Source organism: Crinia signifera, chromosome 8, assembly GCF_055691185.1.
Source record: "Crinia signifera chromosome 8, ASM5569118v1, whole genome shotgun sequence".
In the NCBI taxonomy this organism is placed as follows: domain Eukaryota; kingdom Metazoa; phylum Chordata; class Amphibia; order Anura; family Myobatrachidae; genus Crinia; species Crinia signifera.
In genome coordinates, this window is record NC_139224.1 from 18,325,090 (window position 1) to 18,345,667 (window position 20,578).

General features: G+C 48.7%; 1 protein-coding gene across 1 annotated transcript; it reads right to left on the reverse strand.

The window, feature by feature from the left end:
- Positions 1 to 500: 500 nt before the first annotated feature.
- RHOA (ras homolog family member A) lies at positions 501 to 19,220 on the reverse strand. The gene is made up of 5 exons (XM_083155874.1): positions 19,017 to 19,220; positions 4,016 to 4,173; positions 3,810 to 3,930; positions 2,419 to 2,549; positions 501 to 1,785 (listed from the first exon to the last, which is right to left on the reverse strand). Exons 2-5 carry the CDS (start codon positions 4,169 to 4,171, stop codon positions 1,612 to 1,614), a joined length of 582 nt encoding a protein of 193 aa, XP_083012000.1. The 5' UTR covers positions 4,172 to 4,173; positions 19,017 to 19,220; the 3' UTR covers positions 501 to 1,611.
- Positions 19,221 to 20,578: the final 1,358 nt, after the last annotated feature.

A 20,578-nucleotide genomic window follows, 5' to 3' on the forward strand; every position in this document is an offset into this window, starting at 1 on the left:
TAAAGGGAGAATGAGCCCATTTGTATATGGTATACAATGGAGGAGTTGTAGGTGATGAGACCTGACGCTCGTACAGAGCAATCATCCAAGCGAATAAATCCCGGCACAGCAATTCCTGCTCTGATTTCTACGTGTTCATCCCTACGCTGCATGGGACACGCGTGTTCTCCGTGCCTGTGGGTGAAGCCACGCTCCAGGAGTCTCCGCACACAATACAGGTCTGAAGGTTGGGAGCCCTTGGACACCCTGTAGGTCGGAGCCCTTTGACACAATACAGGTCTGTAGGTCGGAGCCATTGGACACAATACAGGTCTGAAGGTCGGGAGCCCTTGGACACAATACAGGTCTGTAGGTCGGAGCCCTTGGACACAATACAGGTCTGTAGGTCGGAGCCATTGGACACCCTTTATTCCACCTGCGCCCTCCGAAGATGAATATTCTGACAGAGCATTTGGTCACAACAGAATTGCCTTCAGTCCACAAATGGGATTCTCACAAAATGGTTTCTCACTTTTTATTGTCAAAAACAATTAAAAAAAAAAAAAACTCTTACCCAGAAAGGACAAGTAACAGTTAGATATTCCAATTATACAAAACTGTGAGTGGCGGTGAGGAGACAGGCGGGTCCCTGTGTGTGTGGGTGGCGCCTGGGAACGGTTTGACACGCCTTCAGTAATCCTGCACCCCCCAAACCTCACTATCCTATGGTAAATACACGGGCCTTCAATGCCAGTTTATGCTTCATTATATAAATCGTTATCGTCTCTCCCCCCCCCCCCAATAGAAAAGAAACCTCGCCATGTTCTCCGGAATGGTACATGCCTAGGTCAGAGTAATGGGGAACTTTACTATAAACACTGCAGAAGGGACCAATTCCACCCGGACGCACACGAGGGCACCCCCAAAACAACCATTACAGAAGGCTACATTCTTTACCAATGCCAAATGAAAGGAAAAGCATTACAATCCCATCAAGACGCTACGCCCTGCATACAGCCGCCTCGCTGCCAGGCGCAGACTGCAATGGGAACCACCGCGCTCTGCAACGTCTGTAGTGCTAATCGGCCCTATTCCATCACTGCAAAGCCCCAGATGCCACCTTCCAATAGACCTTTCTGTAAATACATAACAGCAGTGACAGCCTAGAACCCATTGCGCAGGCGGCACTCGCGCTTGGTGCGTCGGGAGGGAGGACAGGGTGCCACCTCTGAGAGATGCCCTGTAAAACACAGTTGTTATCTCCGCCTGGGTGGGGGGGGAATGTGGCAGCGCCCAGGGTCCGACGAGAGAGTACAGTGGAATGTCAGAGTTAGTCTGGTGCAATGATAAATCTGCTAACAGTGAAGTTACATAGAATATTTATATAGAATCAAGAAAAAACATGTCGACTTAAATACTGATAGCAAGATGACTTTCTTATAAAATCTCGTAACTCATTACATAATAAATGGAAAAGACAAAGGCCGGTAAGAACACTCTAAAGATTAATAAACATCACTTGAAGGATTATCCGACGTTCATGCCGCGTGGCGCTCCCGATACACGCTGCGCCCCTCTGCCAGGGCCCGTCAGGATGCGGTGTGTGGTGTGCGGGTACGGCAGGATAATCCGTCAGATAAGAAGGCACGTGGTTTTCTTCTTGCCGCGTCTGGCTTGTAGGGCTGCCCGTGTGGCCAGCTCAAACACTTCCCTGACGCCGTCCTTCGTCTTTGCAGAGCATTCCATGTAACCATAAGCAGAGATCCTGTTGGCCATATCACGCCCTTCCTCTGGCTTCACTGGCTCCTGCAACATGGGGAGAATGAGAACCGGCTCAGTATTGTGACCGCTGGGCAGGCAGAAAACAAGCACAGACTGTGACTACAACCCCCCCAAAGAGAACCAGGGGCACCCTGTAAAACGGACCAGCCCTGCATTTTCTGATCCAAAAACACATACTCCAGTACATCAGTAACTGGCTCCGTAACCTCCCTGTACAGGCACGAGGCAGGAAGGCAACGCTCAGTAACCTCGCTCCTCTACAGACAGGACATACACGAGGCAAGGAGGCACCGCTCAGTAACCTCGCTCTTCTACAGACAGGACATACACGAGGCAGGGAGGCACCGCTCAGTAACCTCTTTTCTACAGAGGCACGGCATGCACGAGGCAGGGAGGCACCGCTCAGTAACCTCTCTCCTACAGAGGCACAGCTCAGTGTCCTCGCTCCTCTACAGACAGGACATACACGAGGCAGGGAGGCACCGCTCAGTAACCTCTCTCCTACAGAGGCACGGCATACACGAGACTGGGAGGCACCTTTCAGTAACCTCAAACCTATACAGGCACAGTATGCACGAGGCACGGCTCAGTCACCTCTACAGACCAGGCAGGGAGGAACACTCATTACTCAGGGAATAGGTGTCGCTGCTCACAGACCTGCTTCATCTTGGTCAGCTCCCGGCGGGTGTGCTCATCATTACGAAGATCCTTCTTGTTTCCAACCAGTATAATGGGTACATTGGGACAGAAATGCTTCACCTCAGGGGTCCACTTCTCAGGGATGTTTTCTAGAAAACAGCACAGCCAGCATTACAGGGGCCAGAGCAAGGGAACACAGCACAGCCAGCATTACAGGGGCCAGAGCAGGGTGTAACCAGGTACACAGGCCGCAGCATACTAAGCACTAGAGACACAGCACAGCCAACATTACACGGGCCATAGCATACTAAGCACTAGAGACACAGCACAGCCAGCATTACACGGGCCACAGCATACTAAGCACTAGTGCTGGGGTAGCCAACCCTAGTCCTCGAGAGCTACCAACAGTGCATGTTTTGCAGGTCTCCTCACAGAGTCACAAGTGAGCTAATTAGCTCCATCTGTGTATCTTTTAAAATGTGTCAGTGATTAATGAGTGCAGCAGCTAGGTTGTCTGGAAAATGTGAATTGTTGGTAGCTCTCGTGGGCTAGGGTTGGCTACCACTGCACTAGTGAAACCACAGCATTACACAGGCCACAAGCATACTAAGCACTAGTGACAGAACAGCATTACACGGGGCACAGCAAACTAAGCACTAGTGACAACACAGCATTATACGGGCCATAGCATACTAAGCCCTAGTGACAGCACAGCCAGCATTACACAGGCCACAGCATACTAAGCCCTAGTGAAAGCACAGCATTACACAGGCCGCAGCATACTAAGCACTAGTGACAGCACAGCCAGCATTACACGGGCCACAAGCATACTAAGCACTAGTGAAAGCACAGCATTACATGGGCCACAGCATACTAAGCACTAGTGAAAGCACAGCATTACACGGGCCACAGCATACTAAGCACTAGTGACAGCACAGCCAGCATTACATGGGCCACAGCATACTAAGCACAAGTGACAGCACAGCCAGCATTACACGGGCCACAGCATACTAAGCACAAGTGACAGCACAGCCAGCATTACACGGGCCACAGCATACTAAGCACTACAAGCTCTAGTGACAGCACAGCATTACACGGGCCACAGCATACTAAAGATGCCCATACACGCTCTGATCCCGGCGTGCGTTCTGGGCTAAAATAGCATCCATCACATCGCATTGCATGCAATGCGATGTGATGAAAAGCAAGTACAAAAAGTATGTGCAGCACATACTTTTTGTACTGTGCGATGAGGTGCCGCGGGAGCGCGCACCTCAAAGCACACATCGCACCGCCGGGATCGGAGCGTGTATGCAGCAAACTTTTGGCCACAGAGAAATTCCTCCTTCTCTGCACATTACCACTATGTTCCTACTGCACCATGGGAGTAAATAAGCACAAGGACCTACCTAAGCTGTCTGGGCTATCGATGGAGAAGCACATCAATATAACATCGGTGTCTGGGTAGGACAGGGGCCGCAACCTGTCATAGTCTTCCTGACCAGCAGTGTCCCACAGAGCCAGCTCCACCTGGGAAGAGAAGAGGAATATTACACAGTCCCCACAAATATAGATATACAAGGAGAGATGGCGGGGGATGGGGGAGGACACATACCTGCTTCCCATCCACCTCAATGTCTGCTACATAGTTCTCAAACACTGTTGGTACATAGACTTCCGGGAACTGGTCCTTACTGAACACAATCAGCAGACAGGTCTTTCCGCAGGCTCCATCTCCAACGATGACTAGCTTCTTCCGAATGGCGGCCATTCCTGCAGGAAGAAGAGAGATGGGCGGGTCAGTGATGGGCAGCATTATGTTCTATAACACCCCTTATAGCTATAGACTTGTGCCCCCATGGTACCCTGCCAACTGCTGGCACACTGAGCAGGGTAAGGGGGATCCCCCCCCCCCACACACACACAATGTAGCTATTATTGTATGTTGCTGCAGCACAATCTCCTCTCAGATGACTCATTTCCATGGGACACAGACACCACATTCATATCCTAATGATTACACAAGGGTGGACACTTCCAGTCCTGACACTGTCACCTAGGAGACATTAACCCCACGCTGCCCACAGCCAAGACACATGTGCAGCGTCACCACACAGTGAGCCAGAAGCACAGGAAGGAGTCTCTCTGCACACACACACACACACACGTGCAACGTCACCACGCAGTGAGCCAGAAGCACAGGAAGGAGCCTCTCTGCACACACACACACGTGCAACGTCACCACACAGTGAGCCAGAAGCACAGGAAGGAGTCTCTCTGCGCACACACACACGTGCAACGTCACCACGCAGTGAGCCAGAAGCACAGGAAGGAGCCTCTCTGCGCACACGCACATACACACACACACACACACGTGCAACGTCACCACGCAGTGAGCCAGAAGCACAGGAAGGAGCCTCTCTGCGCGCACACACACACACACACACACACACACACGTGCAACGTCACCGCGCAGTGAGCCAGAAGCACAGGAAGGAGCCTCTCTGCACACACACACACACACACACATGTGCAACGTCACCGCGCAGTGAGCCAGAAGCACAGGAAGGAGCCTCTCTGCACACACACACACACACACACATGTGCAACGTCACCGCGCAGTGAGCCAGAAGCACAGGAAGGAGCCTCTCTGCACACACACACGTGCAACGTCACCGCGCAGTCAGCCAGCAGCAAAGTAATGAGCCTCTCTGCGCACACACACGTGCAGCATTACCGCGCAGTCAGCCAGGACACAACAAATACAGGAAGAGGCCTCTCTGCGCACACACACACGTGCAACGTCACTGCGCAGTCAGCCAGGAGCCCCTTTTGCCGCACACACACACTCAAACACGTGCAATGTCACCGTGCAGTGAGACCGGAGCATAGGACACAACCCGCTGCACACACGTGCAACATTAGCAGTCAGCCAGGAGCAAAGAACATAACCATCAGCACAGGAATGTTCCATCACAGCAACGGCCTAGTCAAGGACGCTCTGGTAAGGGAATAATACCGCAGTTACCATGGTCACCACAAAGCCACAGAGACCTTTCCTCCACTCCCTATGGGCAATACACTGCCCTGACATGGGTGGTCACAGGGAAATGACTGTGGCAGGTGATGATTACATGCTGCATCACAGCACCCACTGAGCATGCAGCTGACAATATGGCCATCTGCGCTGGTTCACGTCACGAGCAGTGGAAGTGTAAAAGGCACTCAATGAGGTGAATTATTGGTTCCCAGGACACAGTTATAGGATGAATAACCAACAGGATGAGTCTTAGGTCAGCTAAGAGGTTAATAATGGCAATTCATCCAAACACTGACACAAATCCTCCAGAGGAAGGGTACAGTCATTTCTTCCCAAGTCTATAAAGAACTGACCCCTCCCCCCAATCCCCAGCACTACGACGGGTACACAATAAGTGCAGCAACATACATGACTGAAATGTTCCAGGCATCCCGCCCTGCTCCCACCATACATACATCTGACTGTGGCGCAGGCATGCTGTACTACCACAGTGGTTTGTGAGCGAGCCTGTTACCAGCAGATTACTTCCTGCCTCTGCACGGTGACGTAATGCTCTGTGTGGGCTGTATGCTGGATTGTGGGCACCTGCCAGCAATAGCCATACACACAGATTACATGGCGGTCTGACAACGTAGAGCCACATACTGAGTGCTCAGGTTATGGCAGAGAACAACGCTCAATATCTGATCTCTACAGAAAGCTGGCAGAAGAACCATTATATGCTCAGCACTTCTAGCCAATAGCAATTAAACCCCTGGGCAGTGCCCACTCCATAAGCAAGCAGCAGGCAATCAATCTAGTATTCCTGCTAGAAAGTGCTTTGCGCCCACCTGAAAAAAGGGGTGTGGCTTGTCGGGTAGGAGCTGCTGCCCTGTTGTCACTCTTGGGGGAGTGGCCAGCACTTTACAGACATGCTGGGCTGCCACTATGTGCCCCCCCCCCCCCATCATTTCTGATTGGCAGCGACAAGCACTGCAAGAACAAATGTTTGATCCGATACAAGAGGGAACACAATATAAATGCCCAGATATCAGTCTCCGACTGCTTGTAGTAATATAGATCATGAACAGACAAGACAGCCAGTAACCATAGAGTACACTTCCTGCTGATGACTGCTCTCCCATCAGCTGCTGGCTGGGTCCATGCAGTCACAGCTTCTATAGTGTGCATGGTGACACTGGACAGTTCCTGGATGTCACGCCAGATAGGTGCTTGTCAGTGTAACCGGAGAAACCATGTGTGCCAAGAGAGCACAGATCTGGGCCAATAGGGAACTCCCTCCCCCTCTACGCAGTGGGCACAAGTCACCAGCGGACAACTCATCTGGCGCAGGCCCGGCTCAGTAGCTGGGGTTGGGTACTTTGTGCTCTCAGTATTGTGTTTAGCACATTTCTGCTGGTCACAGGATAGAGATGGCTAGTGAATCGCTGTCTCGAATCATTAAGCTGACTGCGTGATTCGAGACACTCACTGTTGGATGAGTCCAGACAGCAGCAGCAGCATTATAGCATAGCAGCCAGGCTCAGCCCCTCCTCTCTGAGTCGTGCCTGCAATCCTATATGAGTTGTGAGCCCAGCCACTGTCTTACTTCCTGTCTTCCAGCACACTGAGTGACTGAGCCTCTGCAACTCCCTGAGTGTGCTGTGAGCCCTGCACCGTCTCCCTGTGCCTTTAATATCATATGAGTAGTGACTCGAGAGTAGAGTCACTGATTCAACACACTTCACGGAACTGAGCTGTGTGTCTCAACTCATTCCAGTGAATCGCTTTGCCTGTGACTATCGCAGGAGGCAGGATGTTTATTGCTCAAAGTGTCTTCAGAAATGACTTCCTCTTGCAGGTACTGAGATTCAGCGTATGTTCACAGCAGTACAACTCTTATTGGTGTCCCAGAAGATATACACATCTCAGGGGTGGCAGGCCCTGTTACCCTAAACCAATATAATACCATGGAGGGGTAAATCCACCCTAGCTCTTATTAACCAATCATGCTCTCTTATAAAACATAACACAAAATATAGAAAAGCGGCAAAACATCCAAAGCACAAAGCGATGTAGTATATACAGATCCGTATATGGTGCAGGCCTCCCATTCAGCGATGCAATCTAGCATAGCGTCCACAGGGCAGAATGCACACACTAATACCCCTTTTACACCAAGGAATAACCCAGGTTGGACCCAGGTCAGCGTTGGTGTAAAAGGGGTCAACCCAGGTCCAGTAACACTGGTCTCCTACCCAGGTCCTGACCAGGGTTGAACACTGGTTGGACCTGGGTCGTGGGCGGTGTAAATGGTCCCAACCCAGGTTGGGACATCTGGGTAGTGCTGAAAGGATACCAGAAGTGCTGGACGCCTTTCCACAGTGCGCTGCAGTGGCAAAAGACAGCAGCCAGGAAGGATACGGGCAGTGCACACAGAAATCATAATTGGATGCAGTATCATTTATATTATTATTATTATTATTATTATTATTATTATTATTATATTTTTTTGGGGGGGGGGGGGGGGGGCACATGTGAGATTCAGTCTGCGGCTGCAGGGGAGGGGCTGGGGAGAGAGCACATGGGTGATGCTGCACTTTTATACCGCTATGTGCGCTTGAGCAATGAATAAAACGTTTTGAAAAATATTATTTTACTAAATAAACAAACCAACATTTTTCAATGCTAACTTGTCATATCTTTTCATTTTTATTTTAAATCATTGAGGGAAAGTTGGATGGCAGTTTATCCTAAATGTACATTTTTAATGTCATCCATAGGGAAAAGCAGTGCTGACCCAGGTTCAGTGTAAACGGCGCAGACCTGGGTCACAGTGCTGTGTAAATGGGGTATGAAGCTGGGTCCAACCCTGGAAACTCCCATTTTCAAAGACCAGGGTCCGACCAGGGATTTTGGTGTAAAAGGGGTATTAGCTGCAACAACGTAGTCTGATCCGCTCTTGTCTCTCACAATGGAACAATTGCTTTCCTCCTGTCATACCCATGGCTGGAACCAGTTGGTCTCTCAATCTTATCACCTACGTAGGAAGTTTGATGCAACAGGAAATGCTGTAAATGTTACATAGAGAACACCCCGCTGGGGTTCATGGTACTGGACCACATCATTTACTATATGAGAATGTCCCCAGAGTACTTACACAGCGCACTAAACATAACCCAATAACGGATTAATGGTATATAAACACACGTTATTAACCCCCTCAGTGCCACAGCTGCCATCTTACACTGTCCTATTACATCCACCCCATACACTATGGGCTGGATTCAGTGCTATACTAATCAGTGCGCTGCTAAGCTGGAGAATGCTGGTACTCGTGGGTGTTTAGTCGCGAGTACCAGCATTTTATGACTTAAGTCCCCAATGGGGCGTAAATCAGCACCGTCGCCCCAGTTTTGGCACATTTGCGAGCAGGCAGAGTTAGCCGCTTGCTGATTAGAACAGCTGCGGGAGCTCCCTATCCGTGCAGCATATTGAATCGACCCCTACTGTCGGGATGTTATGAAATGTTACGGTGTCTGACTTTTCCCCAGAACACAGGTGATGTAATGGCGTCCGAATGGTATTTGTAAAGCAGGAACGTCCTATTTCTGCAATGCGATGTATACAGTATAACACAACCACAGGTATGTATACAGTATAACACAACCACAGGTCAGGCAGTAATGGGAGCAGTCAGTAAGTCCCACACAGAACAATGATCAGGAACGTCCTATTTCTGCAATGCGATGTATACAGTATAACACAGCCACAGGTCAGGCAGTAATGGGAGCAGTCAGTAAGTCCCACACAGAACAATCATCAGGAACGTCCTATTTCTGCAATGCGATGTATACAGTATAACACAACAGGTCAGGCAGTAATGGGAGCAGCCAGTAAGTCCCACACAGAACAATCATCAGGAACGTCCTATTTCTGCAATGCGATGTATACAGCATAACACCACAGGTCAGGCAGTAATGGGAGCAGTCAGTAAGTCCCACACAGAACAATCATCAGGAACGTCCTATTTCTGCAATGCGATGTATACAGTATAACACAATCACAGGTCAGGCAGTAATGGGAGCAGTCAGTAAGTCCCACACAGAACAATGATCAGGAACGTCCTATTTCTGCAATGCGATGTATACAGTATAACACAGCCACAGGTCAGGCAGTAATGGGAGCAGTCAGTAAGTCCCACACAGAACAATCATCAGGAACGTCCTATTTCTGCAATGCGATGTATACAGCATAACACCACAGGTCAGGCAGTAATGGGAGCAGTCAGTAAGTCCCACACAGAACAATCATCAGGAACGTCCTATTTCTGCAATGCGATGTATACAGTATAACACAACCACAGGTCAGGCAGTAATGGGAGCAGTCAGTAAGTCCCACACAGAACAATGATCAGGAACGTCCTATTTCTGCAATGCGATGTATACAGCATAACACAACCACAGGTCAGGCAGTAATGGGAGCAGTCAGTAAGTCCCACACAGAACAATGATCAGGAACGTCCTATTTCTGCAATGCGATGTATACAGTATAACACCACAGGTCAGGCAGTAATGGGAGCAGTCAGTAAGTCCCACACAGAACAATGATCAGGAACGTCCTATTTCTGCAATGCGATGTATACAGTATAACACAATCACAGGTCAGGCAGTAATGGGAGCAGTCAGTAAGTCCCACACAGAACAATGATCAGGAACGTCCTATTTCTGCAATGCGATGTATACAGTATAACACAACCACAGGTCAGGCAGTAATGGGAGCAGTCAGTAAGTCCCACACAGAACAATGATCAGGAACGTCCTATTTCTGCAATGCGATGTATACAGCATAACACAACCACAGGTCAGGCAGTAATGGGAGCAGCCAGTAAGTCCCACACAGAACAATGATCAGGAACGTCCTATTTCTGCAATGCGATGTATACAGCATAACACCACAGGTCAGGCAGTAATGGGAGCAGTCAGTAAGTCCCACACAGAACAATGATCAGGAACGTCCTATTTCTGCAATGCGATGTATACAGTATAACACCACAGGTCAGGCAGTAATGGGAGCAGTCAGTAAGTCCCACACAGAACAATGATCAGGAACGTCCTATTTCTGCAATGCGATGTATACAGCATAACACAATCACAGGTCAGGCAGTAATGGGAGCAGTCAGTAAGTCCCACACAGAACAATGATCAGGAACGTCCTATTTCTGCAATGCGATGTATACAGTATAACACAACCACAGGTCAGGCAGTAATGGGAGTCAGTAAGTCCCACACAGAACAATGATCAGGAACATCCTATTTCTGCAATGCGATGTATACAGCATAACACAACCACAGGTCCGGCAGTAATGGGAGTCAGTAAGTCCCACACAGAACAATGATCAGGAACGTCCTATTTCTGCAATGCGATATATACAGTATAACACAACCACAGGTCAGGCAGTAATGGGAGCAGCCAGTAAGTCCCACACAGATCAATCATCAGGAACGTCCTATTTCTGCAATGCGATGTATACAGTATAACACCACAGGTCAGGCAGTAATGGGAGCAGTCAGTAAGTCCCACACAGAACAATCATCAGGAACGTCCTATTTCTGCAATGCGATGTATACAGTATAACACAACCACAGGCAGTAATGGGAGCAGTCAGTAAGTCCTACACAGAACAATCATCAGGAACGTCCTATTTCTGCAATGCGATGTATACAGTATAACACAACCACAGGTCAGGTAGTAATGGGAGCAGTCAGTAAGTCCCACACAGAACAATCATCAGGAATGTCCTATTTCTGCAATGCGATGTATACAGTGTAACACCACAGGTCAGGCAGTAATGGGAGCAGTCAGTAAGTCCCACACAGAACAATGATCAGGAAAGTCCTATTTCTGCAATGCGATGTATACAGTATAACACCACAGGCCAGGCAGTAATGGGAGTCAGTAAGTCCCACACAGAACAATGATTAGGTCTGTTTCGGTGACTTATAATCACCTGACACGCTCACAATTACAGCACATCTGTAATACACATTTTTAACCATAAAAAATAAAATACTTTGTCAAAATAGCCCAGAAATAAGCAATATCATTACTGCAAATACACACTAAGAGATGGCACAGAAGGGCCCTTCAAGTGGTGTGTATAGGGCCCAACAAAGATGTAATAGTTTAGTGACAACTGAAGGATGTACATTAGTATTTAGGAAACGCTTACCCTGTGTTACTCACAGCTACAACCGCAGCAGCCTTGGCCAACACTGCCCCTAACTGACCCCATCTCACAGCACCTAACCGACCTGATCCCAGAGCAGTGCCCCCGTCGCCTAACTGACCGCATCCCACAGAGCAGTGCCCCCGTCGCCTAACTGACCGCATCCCACAGGGTAGTGCCCCGGGCACCTAACTGACCCCATCCCACAGGGTAGTGCCCCGGGCACCTAACTGACCCCATCCCACAGGGTAGTGCCCCGGGCACCTAACTGACCCCATCCCACAGAGTAGTGCCCCCGTCACCTAACTGACCGCATCCCACAGGGTAGTGCCCCGGGCACCTAACTGACCCCATCCCACAGGGTAGTGCCCCGGGCACCTGACCCCATCCCACAGGGTAGTGCCCCGGGCACCTAACTGACCCCATCCCACAAGCAGTGCCCCGGGCACCTAACTGACCCCATCCCACAAGCAGTGCCCCGGGCACCTAACTGACCCCCATCCCACAGAGCAGTGTCCTCGGCGCCTAACAACTATGTGCTGGACACTACGCACCTGTAAGTAATGACATCACACAGTAGTGCCCGGTGACATCACATTACTACCCATCCTACTGCTAATGTGCAGATACAGATGGCACAGCTATGTGCTGGACACTACGCACCTGTAAGTAATGACATCACACAGTAGTGCCCGGTGACATAACATTACTGTCCATCCTACTGCTAATATGCAGATACAGATGGCACAGCTATGTGCTGGACACTACACACCTGTAAGTAATGACATCACACAGTAGTGCCCGGTGACATCACATTACTGTCCATCCTACTGCTAATGTGCAGATACAGATGGCACAGCTATGTGCTGGACACTACGCACCTGTAAGTAATGACATCACACAGTAGTGCCCAGTGACATCACATTATTGCCCATCCTACTGCTAATGTACAGATACAGATGGCACAGCTATGTGCTGGACACTACGCACCTGTAAGTAATGACATCACATTATTGCCCATCCTACTGCTAATGTGCCAGTATACAGATGGCACAGCTATATGCTGGACACTACGCACCTGTAAGTAATGACATCACACAGTAGTGCCCAGTGACATCACATTATTGCCCATCCTACTGCTAATGTACAGATACAGATGGCACAGCTATGTGCTGGACACTACGCACCTGTAAGTAATGACATCACATTATTGCCCATCCTACTGCTAATGTGCCAGTATACAGATGGCACAGCTATATGCTGGACACTACGCACCTGTAAGTAATGACATCACACAGTAGTGCCCGGTGACATCACATTACTGTCCATCCTACTGCTAATGTGCAGATACAGATGGCACAGCTATGTGCTGGACACTACGCACCTGTAAGTAATGACATCACACAGTAGTGCACGGTGACATCACATTACTGTCCATCCTACTGCTAATGTGCAGATACAGATGGCACAGCTATGTGCTGGACACTACGCACCTGTAAGTAATGACATCACATTATTGCCCATCCTACTGCTAATGTGCCAGTATACAGATGGCACAGCTATATGCTGGACACTACGCACCTGTAAGTAATGACATCACACAGTAGTGCCCGGTGACATCACATTATTGCCCATATTACTGCTAATGTGCAGATACAGATGGCACAGCTATGTGCTGGACACTACGCACCTGTGAGTAATGACATCACATTACTGCCCATCCTACTGCTAATGTGCAGATACAGATGGCACAGCTATGTGCTGGACACTACACACCTGTAAGTAACGGAAAGTAAAGTGTGCCTTTGCAAACTGTTGCTGCACTTGAATAAATATATTCCCATTAACCATGTGTGTATTACCTGCTCTGTGGGACAACAGAGGATTCAATTTGCTGATGATTCTGCTCAGTAATTAGCAGAAGATGATTCAGGGCCTGTTGCTTCATAACAGCTCCGTCTCTAATTTGTAGCCCAACATTCTTCATTTTGACCACAAGATGTCCTCACACCATTATTTGCTAATTAACATTAGTGAGAGGATGCAGAGCCTAGAATACAATTTGGGGACCTCAGGGAACATTTCAGTGAAGTGGTTGAGTTTTATCGGACACACATACATACGTAAAAATATATTTATGTAGAGACACTTTGGACCTACCAATCCCGGGATATCGGGATTAGACTAGTCTAATGCTGGGCAGTGTCTGAGCATTTGCTCAGACGCTGCCCGGCTGAGCAGCTCAGACGCGCAGAGTGAAGTGGTCAGAGGTCACGCTGCACGTCACACTGTGCAGTCAACCGAACACGCCCCCACACCACTGCTCTCTACAACCGGAGGCTCTTCGCTGAGAACTCGCCTGCCGTTGTGACCAGGTTAGGCGTGACTGTTTGCGGCCGGGAGGCAAGTGAGTTGTGACAACGGAGGTTCAGCGCTGCGCCTGTGCAGTGTGACCTATGGGTCACGCTGCGCAGGCCGCAGCACTGAACCCGCTCGCCGTCCAACTTCTCCCGGCTGCACAGTCCAGTAACACACTGACCTCCCTCCGGCAGCACACCCGCAGCCTGCCTCAATTCCGCTGCCGCCTGCCCCGCTCAAAGTAAGGCAATGTGGGGGAGAGGGGGGTGGTTTTCTTTTAGGGATGCCAATCCCGGGATTGAGCATTTTTCAACACCCATTTCCGGGATGGAAAAAATTCCCTGGGATTGGCATCCCTAGTACAGTGGGGAAGTTTGGGCACCCCGGGCAAAAAAAAAAATCATTTTAAATGTGCAAAAAGAAGCCAAGTAAAGATGGAAAAAAACCCAAAGGTATCAAATTACAGATTAGACATTTTTATATCATGTCAAAAAAAGTTTGATTTTATTTCCATCAGTTACACTTTCAAAATAACAAAAAATGGCGTCTGCAAAAGTTTGGGCACCCTGCAAAGGTAATACCTTGTACTGCCCCTTTGGCAAGGATCACAGCTTGTAACCGCTCTTTGTAGCCAGCCAAGAGTCTATCAATTCTAGTTTGAGGTATCGTCGCCCATTCTTCCTTCCAGTTCTTTGAGATTCCTGGGCTGTCTGTGACGCACTGCTCTTTTAAGGTCTATCCATAGATTTTCAATGATGTTGAGGTCAGGAGATTGTGAAGGCCATGGCAAAACCTTCAGTTTACACCTTTTGATGTAATCCACTGTGGATTTTGAGGTGTGTTTAGGATCATTATCCATTTGTAGAAGCCAGCCTCTCTAACTTCAGCTTTTTCACAGATGGCATCAAGTTAGCATCCAAAATTTGCTGGAATCTTATTGAATCCATTTTTCCTGCTACTCGTGAAATGTTCCCTGCGCCACTGGCTGCAATACAACCCCAAAATGATCCACCCCCATGCTTAACAGGCGGACAGAGGTTATTTTCATTAAATTCTGTGCCCTCCCTTTTCCAAGCGTACCTTTGCTCATTCTGGCCAAAAAGTTCTATTTTAACCTCATCGGTCCACAGAACTTGATTCCATAATGCATCAGGCTTGTCTATATGTTGATTGTTGGGGCAAGGTTGGATGAGTCTGGGCTTTTCAAACCTTTGAGATTGTAAGGACCAGGTGATGTCAGACGATGATTGAGAACAATACATGACACTGCCAGGTCTCAGCTGTCCGAAGGGGGCGGTGCATGCTATAAACTCTTCAGGGTGCCCAAACTTTTGCAGACGCCATTTTTGATTTCCTGTTATTTTTAAAGTGTAAATTATGGAAATAAAATCAATTTTTTTTTTTACATGTTATAAAAATGTCTAATCTGTATGCCTTTTGGAGTTTTTCCATCTTTCCTTGTTTTTTTCTGCACATTAAAATGAATTTTTGCCTGGGGTGCCCAAACTTATGATACTCACTGTATGTTACTATGAAATCCTGGCCATTTTGGGGCCAAATCCCATAATCCTGCTGATCCTGGGATTGGCCAGCAGAGCATCACACTGCCTCTACTGGCTGATCTACTTCCCATGGTGCATCCTGGTGCCACAGCTTCCCAATGTAACACTGCACACAGCATAAAATTTGCCCTTATTCAGTTCTGATTGCAGTACAAATTTGTTCTCAAAATGGGCAAAACCATGTGCACTGCAGGTGGGGCAGATGTAACATGTGCAGAGAGTTAGATTTGTGTGAGTTATTTTGTTTCTGTGCAGGGTAAATACTGAATGCTTTATTTTTTTCACTGCAATTTAGATTAGTTTCAACACACCCCACCCGAATGTAACACTCTCTCTGCACTTGTTACATCTGCCCCACCTGCAGTACACATGATTTTGCCCATTTTGATAACAAATTTGTACTGCAATCAGATCTGAATAAGGGCCATTGTGCAGAGCATTACACTGCCTGCCCTGGCTGCCCTACTTCCCATGATGTATCCTGGTGTCACAGCTTCCTTAGGTAACACTACACACAGCATAACATTGTGCAGAGCATCACACTGCCTCCGATGGCTGGCCTACTTCCCATGGTGCATCCTGGTGCCACCGCACACACAGCCATCCATGCACATGAAGTAAAGCGATTCATCAGACCACCTTCCAATGCTCATGGGCGTTAGTTGTGACACTTAGTGCCCACTGTAGGGGCTTTCAGCAATGGCGTAGGGTCAGCATGGGCTACACAGCGTGCTGCAATGCTCTGCGCACACCAGTATTGGCATGCTCAGCACTTATTGCTATAGTGACATTGCTGTGAGACAGGACCAGATAGGCAGCCTCCACTCTGCTGGTGCATGAGCCTTGGGTGCCTGACCCTCTCACCACAATCTGCCAATGTCAATTAAGGTGCGTACACAGTGGCCAATATATGTACCGTATTTTCCGGCGTACAAGACGACTTTTTAGCCCATAAAAACTTGCCTTCTAGTGGGGGGTCGTCTTATACGCTGGGTGCACGGTGTGATGTCGTCTTATACGCCGGGTGCGGCATATATTCATTAAAGGGTACCTCTCCTCGCACCCCCCCCCCCCTTCTTATGCATACGGTACCGTAACTTAATAATAAAAGATAGCAGTACGGTATTTGTCTGCAGCGTTTTCTTTAGCCTAACGGCCTGTCAGATTGCGCATTTGATGTCGGCGGCAGGCTCGGGTGTTTTCGGCTGGGCTCGGAAGGACTCGTGTGCCTGAGCGCTCCCAAGTCCCCCCGAGCCCCGCCGAAAACACCCGAGCCTGCCGCCGACATCAAATGCGCAATCTGACAGGCCGTTAGGCTGAAGAAAACGCTGCAGACAAATACCGTACTGCTATCTTTTATTATTAAGTTACGGTACCGTATGCATAAGAAGGGGGGGGGGGGCGAGGAGAGGTACCCTTTAATGAATACCGGTATATGCTGGTATTTATGCCTGGGGGGAGGACAGCGGCATCACTGCAGGGAAGCTGCAGATGAGGGGGTATTAAAACTTTATGTAGTGGGTTTTGCTGGGGAAGGACAAACCTGCCCTGATAGGTTTGTCCTGCCCCAGCAAAACCCACCACTCAAGGGACCAGACAGCTGCTAGTGACAGGGAGGTGTGCGGAAGAGGGGGTAGTCTTATATGGCGAGTATATAACAAACTCTACATTTTGAGTGGAAATGTTGGGGGGTCGTCTTATACGCTGGCAAATACAGTATATATAGATGCACCATCGGCCAGTGTGTAAGATATAAATATCTCAATGGCGTAGTTCACAAATATATTGCGTCAACTGTGCAACATAGCCGATGGCTGATATAGCTAAACATATACAGCGCGCTGTGCGGTGTGTACCTGAAATCCGCCAACCACCCTTACAGCTGCACCGGGAGCCACAGGTGATTGACAGCTCAGTGGACGGGCACATGTAAATATACACAAACTATTTGTGAGGTCAGCCCCGAAGGATGGGGCAGCGTGTGTGGCTAACCAGATGCACAATCCATCTGTAGACATATCTACTATTGTGTACCCATCTGTAGACTCCCAGCAGTGACTTATCAAACGTATAAAGGAGGGTTAATACATGGCAGCCGCCGTCATGTGCCAGTGCAATGGGGTAACCAGTATTCTCACTTCACCTGCCAGGGGTATTAATTACTGATACATTGGGGAAAAGGGTTATACAGACACACATATGGAGGGGGTGATATAGGTACACACACATTATACATATACAGGTCAAGCCTCCAAACTTCACAAATATGGTGAACAGAATAGTGACCTCTGGACTCCGACGTTGGTATAAATATATGTGTGGGATATACATACATATAGCGAGAGAGAACCACACAGGTGTATATATGCGGGGCTCTGAGGAATAGCGGCATACTACCCATTACATGTATGTTGTTGCTGCATCCAGCGTCTGACACAGGGACCTGTGCACACCCCCCAACATACACATCCTTGGAAATGAAGCAGTGTACACTCTATGTGATTATTAAACAGGCATTATTATTATATAGTTATTTATGTGATCGCCCAGTGTGTACCCGCTATACCGACATCTGCCAATATGAGCGCCTGCATATTCAGCAGACTCCTGGTGATGTCACTGAACCATATTGTTAATGAGATCACTCAGTGTATTAGTACTATATCATTCGTTCCTTGGCAGCACTGACAGGTGCCACATACTGCACAGCCTGTGCCAGCTTAACCCAGACACGCAGTAGCGGCGAACCAAAACAGTGGTGCCAGCAGGCAAACTAAACACTCTGAACGTTGACGGTTAGCAAGATCACTCAGTGACATCACTGGGCCACGCTAACGGCATAGATCGCACTGCACACAGAGGATATGGGGGGGGATTGGCGATACTGAGCATGCAATCTGCTATAGTACTGTGTACGGAATGGTGCTGGAGATTATACACACACATACACGTGTAACATCTCTCTCCTCTCCCACAATATATCCGTCTTTATGACCCTGTATACACAGGTGACAGATAACACACATATAATATATATATATATATATATATATATATACACACACACACACACACACACACACACACACACACACACATACATACATATACACACACACACACACCAGTCCAAATTCCTAACCAGGAACAGATTGGCACTCGTGAGACGTTTTCAGTGATGCAAAAAAGTATATATATAAATATATATATATATATATATATATATATATATATATATATACACACACACACACACACACACACACACACGTGATTTTATATATATATATATATCGGGGTGATGGCACACGGAGCCGGGGGAAGGGGTGCACAGATCCCTCTCCTCCCTCCCGGTTGAGGGTAAGCAGGCAGCCGGGGCCCAGCAGCAGCCGCCGGACCTCACCCTCCCCTAGGCCCGAGCCCTCCACGGCCGGCCCGCCTGCCTCACCTGTGTCCGGGTGACTGCTGCTGGCTGTGTGCTGCTGTCCGGGGCACTGCGGCGGCGGCTGCTCCCCTACTCCTCTCCGTCCCTCCTTCGGGCGGCGGCCGTTATTACCTCACACGGCTCCGGCTGCTGCTGGCAGGAGAGAGAACCGCCCGGCTGACGCTCGGGCACGATGAGTACGTGCGCGCTCACGGGAGCGGATGGAGACCGCGCACGGCGGAATGTCGCCTGGGAAGGACTCCGCGCATGCGCACAGGATGGTCATGGGGCGGCTCGGGCGGGGCTGGTGTGCTTGGCGCCTGGGTCACGAGCCCGCGGACTATACTATTGGGTGTTTGCCAGTAGGGGGAGCTCCGCGTCCCCGCCGCCAGTCACACACACAGGCCCCGCCCCGTCTAATGTATATGTGTGTACGGTTGCAAAGCGCTGTGAGGGCGGAGCCTGCGTGCAGCGACCAATAAGGTGAAGCTGGGGGCGGGGCAGGAGTGGGCGCTGTTCAGGCAAGGTATAAATTAGACGGATGCTATTTGTGCTCACCACTCTCACTGCAGTGCTCTCAGTCTCACTCACTTTCAGAGCGAGACGCGAGTTACCGCATATGGAGGGAGGGGCAGCACGGCGGCGGGTGGGGGTATATAGGGTATGTGTACAGCGGTAGCGGTGGGAGGTATATGGGGTATATACAGCAGTGGGGGTATATGAATTTCTTGGATGATTTGTTCCGCTGCAACATGGATCTTATATTATGGTTTTGTTGCAAGAAGGACTTTTTTGCGACATGTTTCAGGAGAGGAACTCTTGTCAGGGAACAGCACTTAAAGATTACAACACACAACTTTATTCAAACATCTCACACACACACCTCACCTTCACCAATCCTCGGGGTTCACAGGACCACGCCCCTCTGTCTCACCTGTGCTCCCCCACCACTCTATCGGGAGCCAGAGCACAGCTGGACCAGCTAATGAACTCCCAGGTACACATAAAAATAATACTAAAAAATATAAAAAAAAACTTCTGCTTCATATTACAATACACTATATACAACCATATCATTATACAATAATATGCAACCATATCATTATACAAAAATTGAAGAATGTCTACTGCTGGTGCACCTTAAGAAGTAACACATAAAATGTAACTTTTATTGTAATTGTTTTAAAATGTTGCAAAATAAAACCACAATACAAAACATATAGGACACACTTAGTGACTTTAAAAAGGATATAAATCCTCACTCAGTAGGACCCCAGTCCAATTTCCCTTCTATCAATAAATTGGCAGATCTGGTAGATTCCCTAATCCCCTGGTGTGTATGGGCAACAGACAATTACTTCGGTATTCATTTTTTATTTTGATATAATGTCAGTGCCAGCCGACCAATATATTGCTGAATGTATGTGCTTATTAAGTTAGCATATTACATTGGTGAATATAGTACCCCAATAATGATAGGGGTTCAGGCACGTTGTGACGCCTGCCGCTGGATGTGGGTGTGATCCCGTCCCAGCTCAGTCGCCCACACCGGCACCGATAGCAGACTGTGTTGTAACCTGGCTGGC

Bases quoted from the DNA above. Each gene is read 5' to 3' on its own strand.
- RHOA (XM_083155874.1), bottom strand. From the start codon at position 4,171: ATGGCCGCCATTCGGAAGAAGCTAGTCATCGTTGGAGATGGAGCCTGC. The intron at 3,931-4,015 runs GTATGTGTCCTC...TTCTCTTCCCAG, and splicing joins TTGAGGTGGATGGGAAGCAG to GTGGAGCTGGCTCTGTGGGA. The intron at 2,550-3,809 runs GTAGGTCCTTGT...GCTGTTTTCTAG, and splicing joins CGATAGCCCAGACAGCTTAG to AAAACATCCCTGAGAAGTGG.